Source organism: Sceloporus undulatus, chromosome 6 (assembly GCF_019175285.1).
Source record: "Sceloporus undulatus isolate JIND9_A2432 ecotype Alabama chromosome 6, SceUnd_v1.1, whole genome shotgun sequence".
In the NCBI taxonomy this organism is placed as follows: Eukaryota; Metazoa; Chordata; class Lepidosauria; order Squamata; family Phrynosomatidae; genus Sceloporus; species Sceloporus undulatus.
Genome location: NC_056527.1, coordinates 107,529,074 through 107,549,620, shown reverse-complemented (window position 1 = coordinate 107,549,620; position 20,547 = coordinate 107,529,074). Strand labels below are relative to the sequence as shown.

At 43.5% G+C, this 20,547-nt stretch overlaps 1 protein-coding gene across 9 annotated transcripts in view; it reads left to right on the top strand.

Moving 5' to 3' along the window:
* Nucleotides 1-20,547, top strand: part of LOC121933254 (myosin-10-like) — a 71,688-nt gene that overhangs the window by 37,944 nt on the left and 13,197 nt on the right. For all 9 annotated transcript variants that reach the window (XM_042472722.1, XM_042472721.1, XM_042472716.1 and 6 more), the window contains 21 exons: nucleotides 135-328; nucleotides 2,610-2,731; nucleotides 2,925-2,994; nucleotides 3,113-3,273; nucleotides 4,361-4,469; nucleotides 5,378-5,509; nucleotides 6,125-6,331; nucleotides 6,827-6,964; nucleotides 7,973-8,096; nucleotides 8,891-9,062; nucleotides 10,245-10,457; nucleotides 10,654-10,798; nucleotides 11,681-11,887; nucleotides 12,360-12,464; nucleotides 13,400-13,552; nucleotides 14,527-14,775; nucleotides 16,273-16,485; nucleotides 16,926-17,138; nucleotides 17,832-17,993; nucleotides 18,671-18,799; nucleotides 19,537-19,625. In XM_042472722.1, coding sequence (XP_042328656.1) covers nucleotides 135-328; nucleotides 2,610-2,731; nucleotides 2,925-2,994; nucleotides 3,113-3,273; nucleotides 4,361-4,469; nucleotides 5,378-5,509; nucleotides 6,125-6,331; nucleotides 6,827-6,964; nucleotides 7,973-8,096; nucleotides 8,891-9,062; nucleotides 10,245-10,457; nucleotides 10,654-10,798; nucleotides 11,681-11,887; nucleotides 12,360-12,464; nucleotides 13,400-13,552; nucleotides 14,527-14,775; nucleotides 16,273-16,485; nucleotides 16,926-17,138; nucleotides 17,832-17,993; nucleotides 18,671-18,799; nucleotides 19,537-19,625 — 3,307 coding nt within the window. The remainder of the gene's footprint in view (nucleotides 1-134; nucleotides 329-2,609; nucleotides 2,732-2,924; nucleotides 2,995-3,112; nucleotides 3,274-4,360; nucleotides 4,470-5,377; nucleotides 5,510-6,124; nucleotides 6,332-6,826; nucleotides 6,965-7,972; nucleotides 8,097-8,890; nucleotides 9,063-10,244; nucleotides 10,458-10,653; nucleotides 10,799-11,680; nucleotides 11,888-12,359; nucleotides 12,465-13,399; nucleotides 13,553-14,526; nucleotides 14,776-16,272; nucleotides 16,486-16,925; nucleotides 17,139-17,831; nucleotides 17,994-18,670; nucleotides 18,800-19,536; nucleotides 19,626-20,547) is intronic.

Sequence of the window (20,547 nt, the reverse complement as noted above, 5' to 3'; positions counted from 1 at the left end):
GGTTGTACTGGAAGTTGGGAAAAAGTGGAAGAAAGGAATCCCAATTTATGTCAGTGCAGGGGGAGGGAAAGGATGAATGTACTAGCTGTGATGGCTGTTTGATTTTTTTTAAAATCCCTTTTCCTGCACTCTAGTGGACCGGATTGTAGGTCTGGACCAAGTGAGCGGGATGGGAGATCTCGCCTTCGGCACCTCGTACAAGACAAAGAAAGGAATGTTCCGGACTGTGGGGCAGCTTTATAAAGAGTCTCTCTCTAAACTCATGTCAACCCTGCGCAACACCAACCCCAATTTTGTGCGCTGCATTATACCCAACCATGAGAAAAGAGTGAGTGTTTCATGTGGTGGATGCTTTGGGGCCTGCGGGGCAGGGTATGGTGAGTGAGAAATCAGGATTTGAAGCTGTCACAAAAGATGTTGACTGACTATTTGACACTGAAGGGAGAAGATCCTTCTTTCAAGTCAGAAGGTCCAAGGCTCTTCTTGAGAGAAAGGAAGGATACATCAATGGTGGTTTTTTTTTTACTTGACTGTGTTCTTTGATAATGACTATGTTATTTGATAAGGAAGATTCCTCTTGGGGGCTGTGAGGTTTTTCACTTATCCCCGACCTCTGCCACCAAATGTGAGGGTTTCCACTATTCCCTCCGCTGCCACCAACTGTGAAGGCTTTCACTTATCTCCTATTCTGCTACCAATGTGAGAACCTCCTCTTGTCCCACCACTATAGCATAAAATGTGAAAACCTTTAGATGCCCTCCTAGTTCCTGTGCAAGATTTTATTCAACTTACCTCCTCACCAGACACCACCACCCTGCATTAATCGCTGCCACCATCAACTCCATGTCTGAACTCAAGTTTTCTGACGTGTAGTGTTCTCAGAGACTCAAGTGTATAGCAGAAAAATAATCCTTTATTAAGCAGAAATTGAACATGTCATCACAGATTACTTATTTAATACATATATGTCATGACTGATGGTTAATACGCATCTCTTATTCTCTTCCTCACTCCTATCCTAATTAACCATATCCCTGACTGTAATTCTCCTCGATTTCTGAGCTGACTAACTCACATAGAATCGTAGAGTTGGAAGAGACCACAAGGACCATGTAGTCCAAGCCCCTGCCATGTAGTAATATACAATCAAGGCACTCCCGACAGATGGCCATCCAGCCTCTGTTTAAAAACCTCCAAAGAAGGAGACTCCACCACACACAGAGGCAGTGTATTCCACTGTCAAACAGCTTTTAACACCAGGAAGTTCCTCCTAATGTTTAGGTGGATTCTTTTTTCCTGTAGTTTGAATTCATGGCTCTGTTTCCTAGTCTCTGGAGCAGCAGAAAACAAGTTTGCTCCATCTTCAGTATGATGCCCTTTCAGATATTTAAACATGGCTATCATGTCACCTCTTATCCCTCTCTTCTCTAGGCTAAACATACCCAGCTTCCTAAACTGTCCCTCATAGGAAATGGCTTGCAGACTTCACCACTCAAACTCCTAAATCCCACTAACTAATTCCTAAACTCATCTCCAACCAACTCTCATACACCAGCCTTTTCACAACTCCTGAGATAATGAGCCAATAGCCACTCACTCCCAACTTTAATTCTCTTCCCAACTTCCAAGAGATCCTTACCTTATGACATATTCTAACAGTGCTTACATTACTGTAGCCTTTCACACTACATTATTATAGCACCATGATTCCAGTTGAACTACCATGGCTGCATCCTATGGAATTTTGGAGTTTTCTGTCTGAAATTCTAAATATCCCTCCCTAAATTGCAAAACACTGGATTCCATAGGATGTAGCTAGGTCAGTTAAAGTGGAATCATAGCAGTATAAAGTGTGTAATCTGAAAGGGCCCCAGGGATCCTTTATGCCCTGAGGAGAAACTTTGAGTTTGTGTTAGGGAGCTGTTTGGATAGCTTGGTTATACGAGAAGAGACAGGGGGCTTTTTTCTCACTACACAGGTATAACACTTTGATTCTACTTTAGCTACTCTATCTCTAACATGTGGAAGGGCAGTATGCCATGATAATTAAATTGGAATCCTAGGACTTTTACTTTCATAAAATACTGGAATTTTCTACCAGAGAATCCTGATGACTAACAAACTACTAATCCTAGGATTCCATACAATGGGGCCATGGCAATTGAAGTGGAATTATAGTTGTATGGTGTGAAAGGGCCCAGGAAATATGAGGGGAGGAAGGCATGGCTGTACAAGGGAGTGCTGCACGACTCATTAAGGACATAGAAGTAGCCAGATGGTCTAGTGGCAAGAGGGTTGGACTTTGACTAGGGAGGACTGAGTTCAAATCCCCACTCAGTCATGACATTCTTGGGGGATTAGGCTAGTATTTTTTCATTTTTTTGTGAATATAAAATGAAAAGTAACCCCCCTCCCCCACCCACATGCTCCTCTTAGCCCTTTCAAGGATGGGAAGCAGGTAACCGAGAGAGAGAGAGATAGAAGATGGGGAATTGTGGCTAGTGCTGGATTTGGGCAATCAAGACACCATCTACCTCTTGAGAATGAGCAGATTTCAGTTTTCTGAAGTGTCCGTTGATAGGCCTTGGTTCTCCTGGCTTCTGTTACAGGCTGGAAAACTGGAACCACATCTCGTATTGGACCAACTGCGCTGCAATGGGGTCCTGGAAGGAATCCGCATTTGCCGCCAAGGGTTCCCCAACCGCATCATCTTTCAGGAATTTCGTCAGAGGTATCAAATGACTGACCTTGTTAGGGGATGATGATGTACATCTGGGTATGTTCTTCTATTATCTAGGGTCAGTTCTGTCTATAGTAACATTCTTTGTTGCTTCTAATTGATTCTTCTCACAGGCCAGCAGGTTACTGCAATGTCCAGTTTATGCAATGTGTTAACTTTTTGTTCCTTTGTATTTTCCTGACAGGTATGAGATCCTGACACCAAACGCCATTCCAACAGGGTTCATGGATGGAAAACAGGCCTGTGAACGTATGGTATGTGTGATTCAATTGTAAAGATGGCAGAAAATGGCAGTGTGGCTCCAAATTAGTCCACTTCCAGAAAACTACTGTATAGAGAACTAGTGATACCATTTCTCTTCTGTCCTCACAGATCAAGGCCTTGGAACTGGACCCCAACCTCTACCGCATTGGCCAGAGTAAGATCTTCTTCCGGGCTGGTGTTTTGGCTCACCTGGAGGAGGAACGGGACCTGAAGATTACAGATATTATAGTGTCTTTCCAGGCAGCTGCCAGGGGATACTTGGCCCGCAAGTGAGTACTGAAATGTTAATGGGGGTGAATTGAATTGCCAGCACATAATTTAAAACATGGTTATGTGTCATGAAGCCTTCCAGAAGTTGTTGAATGGCAACTAATGAAGTCAAGAAAGACTTCAAATGACAAGAACCTCAACAAAAGAGTAACATACAATAATGGAGAAAACACACTCACACAGTAAGCAAAATGTTCAAAAGACTAACATGAGTATAATCAAATTGAATAATACCACCAAAAGACAGAGTGTATGTCTTCAACTAAGAATGAAAAATGAAAGGAAGCCTGTATAAGACATTGTCATACTTGTATACTAACAGTAGCAGAAATCCCAGTTTCTAGAAAGTAAATTAAATGTTGTAAACATCTGTTCAAGCTGTGAGACATAATTTTAAATCTACACTTGATGGTATTATACCATCTGTTTAAACAGGTTTACTTCAGTTAACAAAGTAGATGTGTTTCTGAGCTTTGTTTCTTTAATTGAAACTTTGGTACCATTCTTTCCCAGGTCTAACTTTTTGCATTATTTACTGAAGACATGCTGCTGCAACCTAACACTGAAAGTCTGTTTTTCTCCAGCCCTTCTTCACCATCTTCCCAGTGTTGATGTCTTCTAAAACTTCTAACTAGACAGACGACAAAAAGGGCAGTCTCCTGTAAAAGGATTTTAGTTGCATCTGCAGAAATAGTCCAGACTGACACTGCTTTAACTGCCATGGCTGAATGCAACAGAATTTTGGGATTTGTTATTTAGCCTTCTGTATCAGAGAGCTCTAATGCCACAACAAACTACAAATCTTAGGATTCCATAGCATTGGGCCATGGCAGTTAAAGCAGTGTCAAACTGCATTATATCTGCAGTGCAGGTGAAGCCTTTGTAAAAAAGAGCTTCCTTGTCAAAAGCTTTGTAAACTGAGGTATGCTTGTACATAAAAAAGCCCTCTTCCACTGGTGCATTTTGCTCAGGGAAAGGGGAAGCAGCTACATCATCAGAGAATGTACACAAAACTCCAGCTAAGTTTCCTAACCACAGCTTACCCATATGGTGCTAACTGGGAGGCTCTTCTTTCTTTCCTCTCAGGGCTTTCATGAAAAAGCAGCAGCAAATGAGTGCTTTGAAGGTCATGCAGCGCAACTGTGCAGCTTACCTCAAGTTGCGCCACTGGCAGTGGTGGCGTCTGTTCACCAAGGTGAGTCAAAACAGGTGTACATTTTTCTGTGACAAGGTTCTTTCAGCTTGTAATTGATTGCACAAAAGATAACTGGCTTCTCTCCAGGGCTTGGAAATGTCGTTTTTCAAAATTATAACTCCTAGAACTCCCAGTTAGTATGGCTACTGGCCATGTTGACAAACGAATTCTGGGAGTTGTAGTCTGAAAAGTAATTTTCCTTTGCTCAGTTGCTACTACTGTAGTGCTGAGGTATTGTCAAAGAGCACAGGACAACTTTGGAGACCCAAAAAACAAACGCCTGTGTTGTGCCTGTCGGTTCTGTTTCTGTTTATTATTGAGATAGAGCATTTTTGCCACAATTGTTCTGTGTTCCAGAGTCTTTGCCTTCAAGTTTTCAATCTAAAAGACCAATCAGAAGAGAAAAAGCAATTGGATGAGAGAGGGGGAAGCAAATGTAGGCACTGCATCTTAGTTACAGTGTTCATTCTGGTGGGAAGTGAGTTCCTGTCAACTGCTCTTTCTCCAACCAATAGATGAAGACATATTAGTCTCCCCTTTGCCATGAATCTTCAGCCTGATGGCAGAAACCTTCAGTCCCAGGGTGCTTCGTATTCTTTATGACAGGGAAAGGCAGTAAAACAAGCTATTCTGTGAGACCCTTAGTCCTGCTGCTTTAAATGAATCAAACGAATGAATAAAATCAAATTAATCAAATAAACCAAGTCCTCATGACTGGAGGGAAAAGCTTGTGCAGTGCCTAATAAAGAGTCCAGTGTCTAAGATACAGTCTTGGCATAGCTCTTTGCCTCTCTACAATTTCTTGTTGCCTTCCTTATCCATTATGGTCATGGGTTCACTATACTAGATGATTCCTAATCCCTTCTTAGTGTGTCTATTAACATCCTCTTTCCTTTTTCCCCCCTCAGGTGAAGCCTCTGCTACAGGTGACACGCCAGGATGAGGTAATGCAAGCAAAGGCTCTGGAGCTGCAAAAGGTGCAAGAAAAACACACAAAAACCCAACTGGACCTCAAGGAACTAGAGAACAAATACCAGCAGGTGAGAAGAAAGAGTGGGACCAGAACTGGAAAAAACATCTTTTTTGTACTTCAACTCTTACTGTCCCCCAGCCAGCATCACCAGAAGAGTAACTCTGAATGGAACCCAAATAACCTTGTTGTCTACTACTATCTGTCACACCTCCTGCACACACACAGTCTTACTCTATTTCCAGTTGAAACTGTTGCATTTCTTGCCATCTTTCACCTCAACACAGTGAATTGTCCTTGCTAACTTTCCCTAACTTTCTTGAGAAGCAAAGCTAAGAAAAGACTAGATATTGGTAGTTTTACTTTTTTGGATTACAACTCTCAGAATCCTCCAGTCAGCATGGCTGGGGAGGGTGCTTGATATTGTAGTTCAAAAGTTATCCCCCAACCACTAGAAAACTTTTTTACCATAAGATTTTAAGCTATATTTTGTATTACCTTTATTGCTGCATTGGAGAAAGGTGAGATATAAATTAAATTAATATTTAAAGGATACTAAAGGATTTCTGTGGTTTACTAGAGGTGGTAGGGCAGCACTAGGGTAGCCTGTTACATTCTAATACCCTCAAATTAGAGGTTCTAGAGATCTCACGCCTCTCCCTCTTTGATCCCAATTGCCTGGCAGCTTTCAGAAGAGAAGGCCATTCTGGCTGAGCAGCTGCAGGCTGAGACAGAGCTCTTTGCTGAAGCTGAGGAGATGCGGGCACGGCTGGCAGCTCGGAAGCAAGAACTGGAGGATATTCTGCATGAGCTGGAGTCCCGGGTGGAGGAAGAAGAAGAGCGATGCCAGCAGCTGCAGGGGGACAAGAAGAAAATGCAGCAGCACATCCAGGTGTGAAGCTTGGGTGGGAGAGGCAGAGTGGTGAGAGAGAGTGCTAAGAGGTGAAGACACCTTTCATTTTCTTGCTGAAAGAATGTTTTGCTTAGCTTTGTAAGTTTGTGGCAACAATTGCCTTTTCTTGTGTGTAACGTGTGTGCGTGTAGAGTATATCCAGCCTTGGTCATTAACAGAACAGTCATTTTGTGGAATAGGTGGTGGCATTAAACTATTGGAGCCCCCTGCCTAGAAGGGCCCACAAAACAACATTATTGATTTATACCCCACCTTTTCTGCAAGATTAGCCTCAAGGGGGTTCACAGATTAAAATAATTTTCATTCCTTTTTAAAAGGAAAATACCTTTATTAAGGAGACAGCAAAGGAGACTTCAGCTGGAGTACCTGCCAGTTCTTCCTCTTTTAAAGCAGACTTCATCCCCACCCAGACTTAGAACTACCAGTCTTTGGGGAATCTCTGACACTTTCTGACTTTTTTGATCTCTCTTCTAGGACCTTGAAGAGCAGTTGGAAGAGGAGGAGGCTGCCCGGCAGAAGCTTCAGCTAGAGAAAGTGAGCACAGAAGCCAAGCTGAAAAAAATGGAGGAGGACTTGCTGGTGCTTGAAGATCAAAATTCGAAGCTGCACAAAGTGAGTGTGGACCCTCCCTATGTCTCACGACCATCCCCAAATCACAGAGTAGAATGCATACTTAGAGGGGGTGCTCAAGTGTATGTCTCATATGCTGCAGCTAATCCTTTCTAAAGAGCAAACCTTTTGGTCATTAAACCAGTACATCTGAGGCAATATGATGTGGTGGATTGGCAGTCCCCCCCCCCTAATGTGCCAGGGACTAATAACATGTTTGTCCCCATTGACTGTAACTTTTTGTTTCCCTCCTGTAAACTCTTTGCAGTCTGGCAGCCAGTGGCTTATAGACTGGTACCATTTAATTGAATATCACCTTAAGTAGCACTTATCTAAATTGTGAGCAGCCCTCAAAGCCTGGGGGGAAACCCCTACCCACCCACTATATTCTTTTGTTGACCAGCAATCACCAGCATCTGGACCAGGATTACTGAGGGATGCGAGATGCTTTAAAACACATACCACAACCTACCCAAGATCTCATTTAGGATTGTGGAAGGTTTGGAAATAGACTTTAAACTTTCTCCTCCTTGCAGAGTCCCACCATTTTATCACTATATCCCTACAAGCAGGAAAGGAGAACTTTCCAAACTCCTTCAAGCTGCAATGGGGAACAGTGGATGTGGACCTGATCCCTCTGTGGCCCTGCAGTTGAGTACCTTGGATCTAAACTGCTTGTGAGGAGGGCCTGTTGTGCCCTATAGGCATCTGTAAATCTTCAACAATAGGGATGCTCAGGTTTCCTAGGGAAATGAAAATAGCAACTGAAGTTTAATTTACCGTTCCCTCCCCTGCCCTCCAGCTTTGTGTGCCCTCCAGATTTTTCTTAGGCAAGGAATACTCAGAGGTGGTTTTGCCAGTTCTTTAATCTAAATTATAGCCTTTGTTGACAGCCTCCCATCCAGGTACTAAGCAGAGCTGACCTTGCTTAGTTTCCAAGATCAGACAGGATCTGGTGCCTTTAGGGTATTTACTATGCTCATTTAGCTCTCTCACTGTTGCCTTCATCAGGAGAGGAAGCTGATGGAGGAACGTCTCTCAGAGTTCACTTCGCACATGGCAGAGGAGGAGGAGAAAGTGAAAAGCCTCTCCAAGCTGCGCAATAAATATGAAGCAGTCATCGCTGACATGGAAGGTGTGTCAAGAAATGGGGCCATTCCCACATTTTTCTCCTGGTAGTTCTGACATTGGGTAGTTTACTTTCTGTTTTGACAGAAATTGCAAGCTGTTTAGTAGGAATTGGCACTGTGGAGGAGGCAATGTTCTCCCCCACAACTAATCTCCCTTCTCTAACAAACTATCTGACTGCCTCTCAGCCCCAGTCGCCATGCAGGACATAGAGAATAAGTTGAGTGGGACCATAGCTGCAGCATGGAAAGGTTCCTTTTGGAGAGTTTACATTTCTTAGGATTTTCCACGCATGTGCTCCTTGGGGATTCTGAGAGGTGTAGTATAAAAAAGTAACATTTCCAAGCTGTGGCCTGTAGTTTAGTGGTGGGGCATGTACATGACCTACAAAAAACATTCAGCTTTCCTGTGGTTCTCTATTCAAAGGTTCTCTGTTAGGAGGACTGCAGAATGGACCCTTCCTGGAGATCCAGAAGTGCTACTGTCATCTGGCATAGATCAGGGGCAGAGAACCTTTTGTTCTCCAGATATTAATGAACTGCTACTCCTGTCACGCTTCACCATTGTCTGAGTTGGGTTGGGCTGATGGGAAATGAGAGTTCAGCATTGCCATTGAAGGACCGCAACTTCCCAAGTTGTAGAATAAATCAGTTTAGAAGGAGGAATTTCAGACCTGACATAAGACAGCTTTATGGATTGTTTATTCCATGTTGTCATTGAAGTCTCTCCCAAGACTGGGGCAGATGTGTTCTGTTATTTAGTCTGACTTTCCTATTTGTTCCCCACCATTCCACCCTCCAGATCGTCTAAAGAAGGAAGAAAAAGGGCGCCAGGAACTGGAGAAGTTGAAGCGCAAACTTGATGGGGAGGCAGGTGACCTGCAGGAGCAGGTGGTAGAGCTGCAGCAACAGCTGGAGGAACTCCGCCAAGCACTGGCAAGGAAGGAGGCTGAACTGCAGGCAGCCCTGGCTAGGTAAGTGAGCCAGGCCCTGTGGGAAATGACAGCAGGATTCAGACCTGTATTTGTACTTCATGAGAGCTACAGGAAGGGAGAGGTTCCCCAGTGTCTAAAAGAGTCCCTCGTAGTGTCTAAAAGAAGGAGTCTTTGTCCTTCCAGATGTTTTGAATTATAGGTCCTGCAATCTCTTACTATTAGCTATGACAAGTGTTGCTGAGAGGAATGGTGGGCCAGAATATCACAGATTCCTTGTGTCTGTTCTCTTTGATATCTGAAAGGTTTGACCTGTTGATAGTCTTTAATTATTTTGCACATTTAGCACAGCTGAATCCTTGTGCAACAGACAAGCAGATGTGATGGGTCCCAAGGTCAGTATTATGACCATGTGATCCTCTGTGGGATGTGCAGACCTCCAAATCATAAAACAAGCACCCCAGAAATTGCAGAATGTCCACTGTCAATTCTGAAACATGGGTATTTTATTGATGTTACCCTTCTGAAGGGTTAATCTCACAACCCATTTAAACAGTGAATTGTTGCTTCTGGAGTTCTCCCTTTTTTGGCCCAGAAAAGGCTGTCTAGGAAGTCTGGAGGTATTGTAGGCCACAAAAACAACCTTGGGCAGGGACACATGCAACTCCTGGACCACAGTTTGAGCATCTCTGTTGTATAGAGATTAGGCAAATAACAGTCATTCCCATAAGGTATAGTTCTTGAAAATCAAAGGTTGGAAAAGTTACAATTTGTAATACACACCCACAATCCCCTGCCACAGCTCAGAAAGGTCTGGGAAATGTTGTCCCAAAAAGCAACTTATCAAAGCTTTAGATAAAGACCAGGGGATAATATGCTGAAATTAAACTAGATGCAAAAGTGTTCATGTAATTAGTTGCATGAATGGCTTTCTAAAAGTGAATGGCTTTGTAAAATAAATGGCAATTATGCAGGGAAGGGAATTCATTCTCTAGAAAGAAGCCATGTGTATTTAAATTTATCATAATACAGCTTTGGGTTAGATTCAGGGGACACAATGTTTCCTCTGCACCTGTTATGGCACCTTCCAAAGACATTTTGCTCTCCTTCCCTTCCGGATACTATGTGCCACTAGCTTCCCTCACCCCTTTCCCCTGGGCCCTGCCTCGGCCTCCCCTCAGCATGGCCCTCTTGCTCCTCTGACCTTTCCTGCCCACCTTGCAGAGTGGAAGACGAATCAGCGCAGAAGAATGCAGTGTTGAAGTCCCTGCGAGAGCTTCAAGCCCAGCTGGCTGAACTGCAGGAGGACTTGGAGTCTGAGAAGGTGGCCCGTGCCAAGGCCGAGAAGCAGCGGCGTGACCTGGGCGAGGAACTGGAGGCACTGAAGACAGAACTTGAGGACACCCTGGACTCAACGGCCACACAACAAGAGTTGCGGTAAAGAGCTGTTTCTGTTCAGTGGTGGCCTCACCTAAGTGGTCACCACCTCCTGGATCATGAGATCTGGATAAATAAACTGCTCTCATTCTTCCCCAGGAATCAATAGGACCCCCTCTCTCCAAGTGGATACCATCTACATAGCCCCTTACCCTCAGTGACCTCTCTGTCCTTTCTCTCTCCCTCTTTCTCACAGGTCAAAGCGGGAGCAGGAAGTAACTGAGCTCAAGAAGACTATTGAGGATGAGGTCAAATTACATGAAGCGCAAGTGCTGGAGATGCGTCAGCGCCATACAAGTGCCCTGGAGGAGCTATCAGAACAATTGGAGCAGTCACGCCGGGTGCGCAGCTGGGCTATTGGGACTCAAGATGCAATGGAAAGAAGGGAGTGGTATTTTGGAAGGGGAAGATTTCTGGGAGTTAAGAGTAGTGGATTAAAGAAAAGTTTGGGGAGCCTTTGGCTCTCTAAATTTATTTGTTTAATTAATTCATTTATACAGTCCCTTGCTATCCGCAAGGGGTCTGTTCTGGACCATCACCACTCTGCAGATAGCAAAAAACATGGGACCTTAAGTCCCATTCTTTTCAGTGGACACACATGCATGTGTGCCCATTTGAAAAGCCTGGGCTTGCTGTCCACGGAAGCTCAGATTTGCGGATGGCAAGTTTCCCGTTGGCACTGGAGTGCTGTATTTCAATTTTCTCCCAAGGTGCCGCTTCCCAAGTCACCTTCGGCCATCATGTTAGTTAGGGCCCCTGGGAGTTGAACTCCAAAGTCTTCAGAGGGTCAGAGATTCCCCTGTCTTGCTCCATGCATAAGGACTGCTGGATTTTGGAGTGGAGTGTAGGGATGTGTTAGTAAGATTTAAAGATTCAAAATGTGGGAGAGTGTGTAGTTTGAGCTCCTGAGTCTTCTCTGATACCAGTGTTCAGTTTCAAGCTTGAGTTCAGGAACTATCGTAATTGTTTTTGTAAATGTACTAGGAATTTTCTTTGGTTGGAAAATAGGGTTAAAATACCTTTAAATAAATGGGGGAAGTGTTTGAATTCACCAACACAATCCTGAGCAGATTTCCTCTGAACTAAGTCATCTCGAATTTCAGTAGGACTCACTCAAAAGTATGGTTTGTTTAGGATTGTGGCCTTCATAGGCTTAATAAATGGGGAGGCCCTTAGAGCTAGGACATTGTAGAATCTCACTTCCATCTCTCTGTTTTTGCCAGTTCAAGGGTAACTTGGAGAAAACCAAGCAAGCTCTAGAAGGGGAAAATGCGGAGATGCAAAAGGAGGTGAAACTTCTGCAAGCAGCCAAGCTAGAGTCAGAGCAGCGGCGCAAGAAACTGGAGGGCCAAGTCCAAGAGCTGCAGCTCCGAGCTGCTGAAAGTGAAAGAACCAAGACTGAGCTGGTTGAGAGGCTGGCGAAGCTGCAGGTGAGTGTGGAGGCGTGAGAGAGGGAGAAGTGCCGTTAGAAAGCAGTTGCACTTCAGACTGCCTTTTCCTGCACCCTAAACATCTTTTCCAGGTTCTTAAGTAATCTTGTCTATTGTATTTTTGATTCCTGTATATCCATAAATGCTGCTTTAATGAATTTGCACTAAACTAGCTCTCTGATTTTTATGGATTTGCACAGTTTTCATTACTCTGATTGTATCTTAAACATATCTGTATAATTAACAGTGCTGCAAATACTGTGATTTTTAGGTGAATTATCTTAATAGAAAATTAAACTTATTAAGGTGTAACATTCTGAATCAATCTGAGGTCCTTTTGTGCATGATGGATGCATGGAATACAATTATTATTGTAACCCTAGCTTTCCATTTGTGAGAGGCTGATATTCAATTTTCTCCGATGCATTTTGACCTCATTTTTGGTTTGTCTTTGGCCATCTGCTGGAAATAGAATGAGCTCGATGGAGTCTCTGGTACCCTGGGAAGTGCTGAGTCCAAGACCATAAAGCTTGCCAAAGACCTCGCCAGTGTGGAATCCCACCTGCAAGATACTCAGGTATGCGACAAACATAAAACCACGAGAGAAAGTTGAACACTGTGGAAACCTATATACTCTGTATAGGAAGGGATGCAGTATTTATTTATTTTCTCTCAGAGGGCAAATATTGTGAATTTCTTTAGTGGTTTAAGGGAGAGGATGGTGAAGAAGAGCAATGGATTGACTGTCCTGTTTCAGCCCATAGAATATTAATTTTTATTCAAATGTAGGTGCAGATTCATAGGATGAATCTGAGTCACAGTTTTTTGTGTGAACAGTTGACTTACAGGCACATATGCACACAGAGAGAGAGCTTGGGGGAACCCCCACCCACTGCCTCACTGTAAAAAAAACACACACAACTAGATTCTTTGCCCCCAAATGCCCCCCAAGTTTATTACCATTTTTCTTTCCTCTTTTTCTTTTTTTAAAAAAGGCCTTTGCTCAGGCTAAAATGGCCTGAGCGACCCCAGATGTGGTGAAAGTGCACCTATATTCCCCAAAGGAGATTTGACAGCATTTTATTCCAAAACATTTTTTTTGACACCTGGGGAGCCCTAAGGATCACAAAAATGGCCCTGGGGGCTGCATGTCTCTTTGCACATCCCTTCTCCAAAAGCATCCAGACACTAGGAAGAACAGGCGCTCTTCGGCCTCCTCTGGAAACCTATAACATAATTTTGGGATCACAAGCAAGAATTCTGTGGCCAAACCGCTGACAGTGTCCTAATCAGAACTTGGGAAAGTAATTGATTTGAACAATAATTCCCAGTAGACAGTGGCCATGTTGGTTAGGGGAGTCTAAAAGTTGTCGTTTAAAAAAAAAAACTTAACAGAGGAAGGTAAATTGATCTGGTGATCCTATTCACAAGCCAAGAAGAACAGATTTAGTCTCCAGTACATATGCTTTTTATCTTTCTCTCCCTCCTCCTCCTCCCGCTTCCCAATTTCAGGAACTTCTCCAAGAAGAGACACGGCAAAAGCTGAATCTGAGCTCTCGGGTCCGGCAACTGGAAGAGGAAAAAGGAGCCCTGCTAGAGCAGCTGGAGGAAGAGGAGGCAGCCAAGGCCAACTTCACTCGCCAAATGCAGAGCTTGCAGCAGCAGGTGGGACAGAAAGAAGAAGGCAGAAAGATGGCAAACTTATCCCAAAGTCAGCCATGCCTGGAAAAAAAGAGCAAAAAACCATTCTGGTGTTAATGCTCTAGTGGGGGTTGTGTGCATTGCAGAAACCATGCCCAGAGCTTTTAAAACTTTCTTTTTTGAAAGTCCTGATAGTATGCTGCATGCTGGCTGGAGGTTTATGGGGGATTAGTTTTTTAAAAAATAAAATTTTAAAAGGTCTGAGCATGGTTTCTGCGATGCATACTGGGTGGGGAATTCTGGGAGTTGTAGTGTTTTGTCTTGTTTTGAAAGTTTCCATGCTGTGGATACGTTATAGAGTATTTTGCCACTGTTTTGATTATCTTAGATAAATTGCTTTATTTGTGTACTGAAGGGAAAACTTTAAAACATCAGGGCTTACCCTTTTCTGTTTTCAGTGATTTGATTCTAAAAGTGTAAATCTTGGCCTGGTTCTGCCAGAGCTCTTTTTCTAAAGCCCCACAAAGAGAAAAAGTGGGGGTTTTCTTTGTTGCCCACCTCCTTCCTGGCACAAAAGCCTGGAAAAGTTTTGCTATGTCTTTAAATTAGTAGTGCTTCAGTTGAGATGCAATGTGTGGAAAATGCATCGCTGCTGTGTGGAGTAAGAGGGAGAGACTGCCCACCCTCCTTTTTCATCCAGGCATTTGTTGGAAGCATGGTAAAAATTATAACAAAAGAAAACAAAAGATGATATCTGGATAAACACATGCTAATCATGTTTTTCTTCAGTGGTTCTTTTGCATTGTCAGCGTATGACGGAAAGAAAGAGAGCAGGCATAGTCACAGTGGTAGAGAAGCTGAATGTCTCCTTTCAGCAACAAGCTTGTCATAAATATGGCTTCCAGTTTTTCAACTTATATAGTGTGCTGTGTGCGTGTGTGTATGCATGTAGTACATGCACAGAGCACTGTGTAACCTTCCTGTGGTAATTTTTCCAGGTGATGGAGACTAAGAAAAAGCTGGAGGAAGATGCTGGAGTAGCTGAGTCGATAGAGGAAGCTCGACGCCGGGCAGCCAAGGAGCTGGAGGCCCTCTCCTTGCGCTATGAAGAACGGGTCCAGGCCTGCGACAAGCTGGAGAAAGGGCGAACCCGTCTGCAGCAGGAGCTGGACGATGTCACTGTGGCCCTTGATCAGCAACGCCAAGTGGTCTCAGCACTGGAGAAAAAACAGAAGAAATTCGATCAGGTGAGGCTTACTTTTTCCCTTATGAAGTCTTTGTTCCAGCCTGAGCTACATTTCTCCCTCCTGTGACCACGCCTTCTGGGGATCTCTAGCATTTGAATCCCAAAATACAGTCGGCCCTTGGTATCTGCTGGGGTTTTATTCCAGGACCCTTGTGGATACCACAACGCATGAAGTCCCATTATATACAATGATATAGTAAAATGGTGTCCCCTATATAAAATGGCAAAATCAAGGATTTGGATTTGTTTCTTGGAGGAATATTTTTCAAGCCGTGGATAGCTTAATACAGAAGACCAACTGTAAATAACATTTCCAGGTTCTGTCCTACACCTCTTCTCTACAGCTGAGGACAATTGATGCCCCTCCTCCTTCCCCCTCCTCATTAAATTCACTTCATAAATGACTCTGGCTATCTCAAAACTCTCCTGAATTCCTTCCTTGTCCCAAAATATCCCTTAATTTAAAAACACTTTCTCACTTGTACCTTGGAATGATCCCCCTCACAACAGATGGCCTCTCTTCCTCTTGGATGGTTTCCCTCTAAATTGCCTCCTCAAGTCAGACACCTACCTGCCTTCTTATTTATGTCTCTAGTGCAAAATCCAAATCTTTTTTTTTAACCTGATGTCCCCATTGGGACTCCGCTTGATAGCCAGAGGTGACAGATATGTCAGATGGAAGTGTGAAAAAACATAGCCATTAGCAGTGTAAAGTAGTAGTAATGGTAACTGTTTGGGGGTATTTGGCCGGAGGAGGTAAGTTCTCTCTGTTCCCTCAACTTCAGGGGTTGGCAGTTGCATAAGGGCCAAGGGGCAATTTTTCCACAGGCCACCCACAGCACACCTGAATATCTCTGTTTTCTTCTCCACTATTTTTAGACTAGTGAGAGGAAATCATGGCTCATCACTTCCTATTGCCATTTTGAGAGGGACTGTAGAGGAAAACAAGATATTTAGGGTAGTATATGGTTCTGGGGTGCTTGTGGGGTTGAATGGAGGCATCTTTGTGTATTTTCACATGTTTGGGGGGCTTTGTGTGGTTGTGAGGAGAAATTACTCAAAAAGGAGGTACCTTTTTTAAAGAAGAAATGAGGATTTTGAAGGGCTTAGGAGGACTGTTGAGGGAGCTTTAGTGGCTGTAGAAGTGTTCTATGTTATTAGCAGCATGGAGTCAGCAAAAATTGCTGCTCCATTCAGTCTGTGTGTGTTTGTGTGTATGTGAGAAGTATAATGAGGTAGCAGCAATGTGGAGGAGGCAGGCGGAAGCACAACAGGAGTTGGGAACCACAAGAGGCTTGCAGGCCATGATTATTCATCCTTGGTCTACTGAATCTGGCATACCTAACATTTCAAAATTTGAGGTCAGCCTGAAGAAAATACTTAATTTTGAAACTCCTCTGTTAAAAACCTGCTTCTCTAAGGACCATGGGATTGGTGTGTGTGGGTTTGGGTGTTAGCTAAACCTTGTTTTGCTAAACCTTGTTTTGTTTTCTAACAGATGTTGGCTGAAGAGAAGCTGATCTCTGCCCGCTATGCTGAGGAAAGAGACCGAGCTGAAGCTGATGCCCGTGAGAAAGAGACTAAGGTGCTTTCGCTGAGCCGTGCCCTGGAAGAAGCTCTAGAGGTACGGGAAGAGCTAGAAAGGCAAAACAAGCAGCTCCGAGCAGAGATGGATGACCTGGTCAGCTCCAAGGATGATGTTGGGAAGAATGTAAGTATGCCTGGACACACCTAGTGGCTTTTCCTGAAACAGAGAGTGTGGGTGACAGAGTGATGCAAAACATGGCTAAGAAATCAGATCCTTTTCTTTGGCTTTTCAGAGCCTTATCCCCTCCCAGAGAGAGTGTAAGCACTGCTATTGCAGTCTTGATTAAATACAGTAATCTGTTTTTTAAAACAGTGCTTTTTAGTGAAGCAACAAACCTAATTTGTTTTTCAGTGACATGAATGCGTATCTCAGCTAGCTTAATAAGGGGATATTCTTTGTGTATGTAACAAAAGTAAAAATGCCTTTTCTGAGCTGGTTCTTGCTATCTGCAGTTTTTAATGGAAATACTATGCAATGTATTATTTTTTTTAAATCCAGAACACACACACTGCCCTGTTTGTAAATTCTATTCTATTCCTCTCATTCTTTCTGTTTTGAATCAGGTACATGAGCTGGAGCGCTCAAAGCGGGCCTTGGAACAGCAAGTGCAAGAGATGCGAGCCCAACTGGAGGAACTAGAAGATGAACTTCAGGCCACAGAGGATGGGAAGCTGCGCTTGGAGGTCAACATGCAGGCCCTGAAGGCACAGCATGAGAGGGAGCTGCAGAGCCGCGATGATGCCAATGATGACAAGAAGAAACTGCTCAGCAAGCAGGTGAGGAGTGGGCTTGACAGGGCTCAGGGGCCTATTGCCTAGGTCCAACCCTTGGATGCCTTTCCTCAAGCAGAGTAGCAGGTAAAGTAGCAGGCAGAAAAAGACCAGGGTAGGGAAATTGTGGGCCATGGGCCACATGCAGCCCAAAACCTCACTTGTTGTTGTCCCCAAATCTCTCCCCTTTCCAAAAATATTCTGTCCTCACCCCACCTGAAACTGTGTTGAATATAAACACAGTGGTGTGTCTTAATGCCTCTCCAACCCACCAAAGTCTGTATGTAGTCTATTCATCAGCCAAAATGCCATCTCAGAATGATGTGATGTCCCTTCCAGTGTGCCTAGATGTGCTGGTGCAGTCTGGGGGCAGGGTCAGAACAAAAATTGGACCTACACCTTACACCCACTGGACTGTTCATGCTGCTCTTCTGAGCTCTAAAAGATGATTTTTTTAAAAAAGCCTGCTTCCATTAGTATTTATCTGGTGGTAAAAGAAAATAGCAAAGAAGGGAAGGGGAGTGTGAGGGTAACTGGATGTTCATAATAAGCAGAGCTTATTTTCCAGCTGGAAAAAGATGTGAAGCACCACAGTTCCCCTCGGAAAATTCCCTGTGAATCCCAGAATGATGAGTAGGGCTACCTTTTAAGGAAAGAGATTCTAGGTCTTGAAATTTCTCCTGTTGCTGCTATTGATAGGTGCGGGAGTTGGAGGCTGAGTTGGATGCTGAAAGGAAACAACGGACCCAAGCACTTGCTGCTCGAAAAAAGCTGGAGCTTGATCTCCAAGAGGCATTGGCACAGCTGGATGCTGCTAACAAGGGACGGGACGAGGCAGGGAAACAGCTCCGCAAGTTGCAGGTATCTGAATGCAAGCAGTGGGAAGGGGATATATGTTATGGATGTGTGCTTCTTGGGTATTCAAGCCCCAACATCTCTAGATTAGGCTAGGAAAGATTCTTGCCTGTAAGCTTGTAACAGCTGCTAGTCTCAGTGATACTGAGATAGATGAACTGATGGTCTTCTTGACAGTATAAGGTAGCCAACCCTAGAATCATAGAGTTGGAAGAGATAACCATCCCGTCCAATCCTCTGTCATGCAAGGATAGACAATCAAAGGACTCCCAATAGATGGCCACCCAGCCCCTGAACTTGGGCCCTTCAAATGCCTTGAAATGTAACTCCAAAACACTAGCTTGAAGAAGCTAGGAATAAGGCAGCTTTCTATTATTAATTCATATAGTGATTTCAATGATGCACTGTAAAGGTTACGGGAGGACTGATCTCTACAGTGCACAACTGGCCTTAAAGGAGTCAACTGGTGTGTGAGAAGGAAGTGAAAAGAACTGGTTAAAAGGAGAAGAATATGCAATGATTTGAGTTTCCTGTACTCAGGCTTACAGTAGGGCATGGGGACTATGGGTTTATCATACAGTACTTAGGGAGCAGAAGAGAATGATCAACCTCGCTTATTTCCTTTGGATAGGACCTGGACATGAATCTGTGCTGTCTGACATTTCTCTCCTTTCTAATTTCAGGCCCAGATGAAAGAGCTTTGGCGTGAAGTAGAAGAGGCCAGGGCAGCCCGGGAGGAAATCTTCATCCAGTCTCGTGAGAGTGAGAAGAAGTTGAAGAACCTAGAGGCAGAATTGCTGCAGCTGCAGGAGGTAAGGGTTAACACTCTAAGGGCTCTTTTGTACAGTGCAGTTAAGCACTATGATTCCACTTCAGCTGCATCCTCTTTAATCCTGGGATATGTAGTTTGAATTCTAGAACTAGAATTAGCGTTCTAGAACTAGAATTCTCTGGTTAAGAATTCTTAATACTCCTACCTAACCTGCAAATCCAGAGGATGTTGCTATGGTAGTTCAAGTGCAATCATAGCAATGCTATTATTCTGAAAGGGCTCTAAGCTATAGGATGTTGAACATCTGGATAGGAGAGGCATTTATCTCCCAGGCTTAATGTAACACGAGGGAACTTGTTGGATTTGCCACTGTGAGGATGGTGAATCCATTCTGGATGTTATTACCATTTCTCTTGCATCTGCTATGTTTTAAACAGAGTCTCTGCTGGTCTTGAGCTCAACTTGGAGGAGAGGATTAGGGGGCAAATCCAGAGGAGATTTGCTGTCCCTTCAATCGTTCTTCATGCGATTGGGGAGAAAATAAATATATGTGTGTATGCAGTTACAGAGAGAAACCTAGTTTGGCCACTCCAATATTGCAACCAAAAGGAAACCATCAGTAGAACTGAATCTACTGGGGAAATATGGAAAACTCTCTCTCTCTCTCTCTTCTGTTTTGTGTATGTTTGAGAAAGAGAGGGAGAGAAATCAGGATTCTGCCATAAAATTTTGGGCTCTTCTCCTCCATGTTCAATCCATCCTTTGCTGCTCTTTTAGGACTTGGCAGCATCAGAACGAGCCAAGAGGCAGGCGCAACAAGAGCGGGATGACCTGGCAGATGAGCTGGCCAATGGGAACAGTGGCAAGTGAGTTCACAGATACATCACCCTTGTCTTGTTTGAGATACATTCCCACCTGTGCTGCTACTTTTGATTTTGATGGCATTATTCTGATTAAACTTTATTTTTGGGTAATTTAATCAAATTATATTCTGTCTACATTGAATTCTAAACCTAGAATTGCCACAGTTGATTTGCTTCCTGTTTGCAGATAATCCCAACATTGCTGTTGACATTGCATTGATTTGCGTATCTGTGACCGTATGTCCTTCTTTCATACTGATCTGTGAGAACTTTTGAAATTTTAAGATGCTGTTTTACTGTCTTCTCTTCAATGTAGATAAACCCATTTGTGACACTAATTAGAAATTTCATCTTGGAGAGTACAGTATCTTTAATTTTTAATTCCCCTCATTTTCTGCTTTTCAGCTTTTTATAGTGAAATGGGAAAAGATTAGACTGAATTGTTTATTAAAAGCTGTCCCCACCAGAATACAAACTAATTGTCAGGAGTTAGTAAAATATATATTGCTTGGCAGTGCTTCTGCCATGCTAAAGAAAAAGTTATTAGAGGGAGATATTACAAGCTGCTACTGTAATTACCTTTACTGAATGGTCTTTACTGAATGGATCTTACATCTGAATTAAAATTATAGAATGGTCTGGAGAAAATGCAAAAAGGCTGCATGCAACCCACAGACTTGACTTTTGCAGCCATTGAGCTCTCCCAAAATCTTTCTTTTTTCTGGACTGTTTTTGGACTATTTTATCTACAAATGGCCCCAAATATTCCCAAATCAGCTTGCAAATATGGTGGTTTAACTAACACCCCCCCAGAACCTCCCAACATGTTCACAAATGCTTTTAAAATGGCCAGATCACCCGAAAATGAAAACCAGAAGAGGTGTCACATCACTTACAGTGTGACTGGAACAAGTGGGCATGGCCC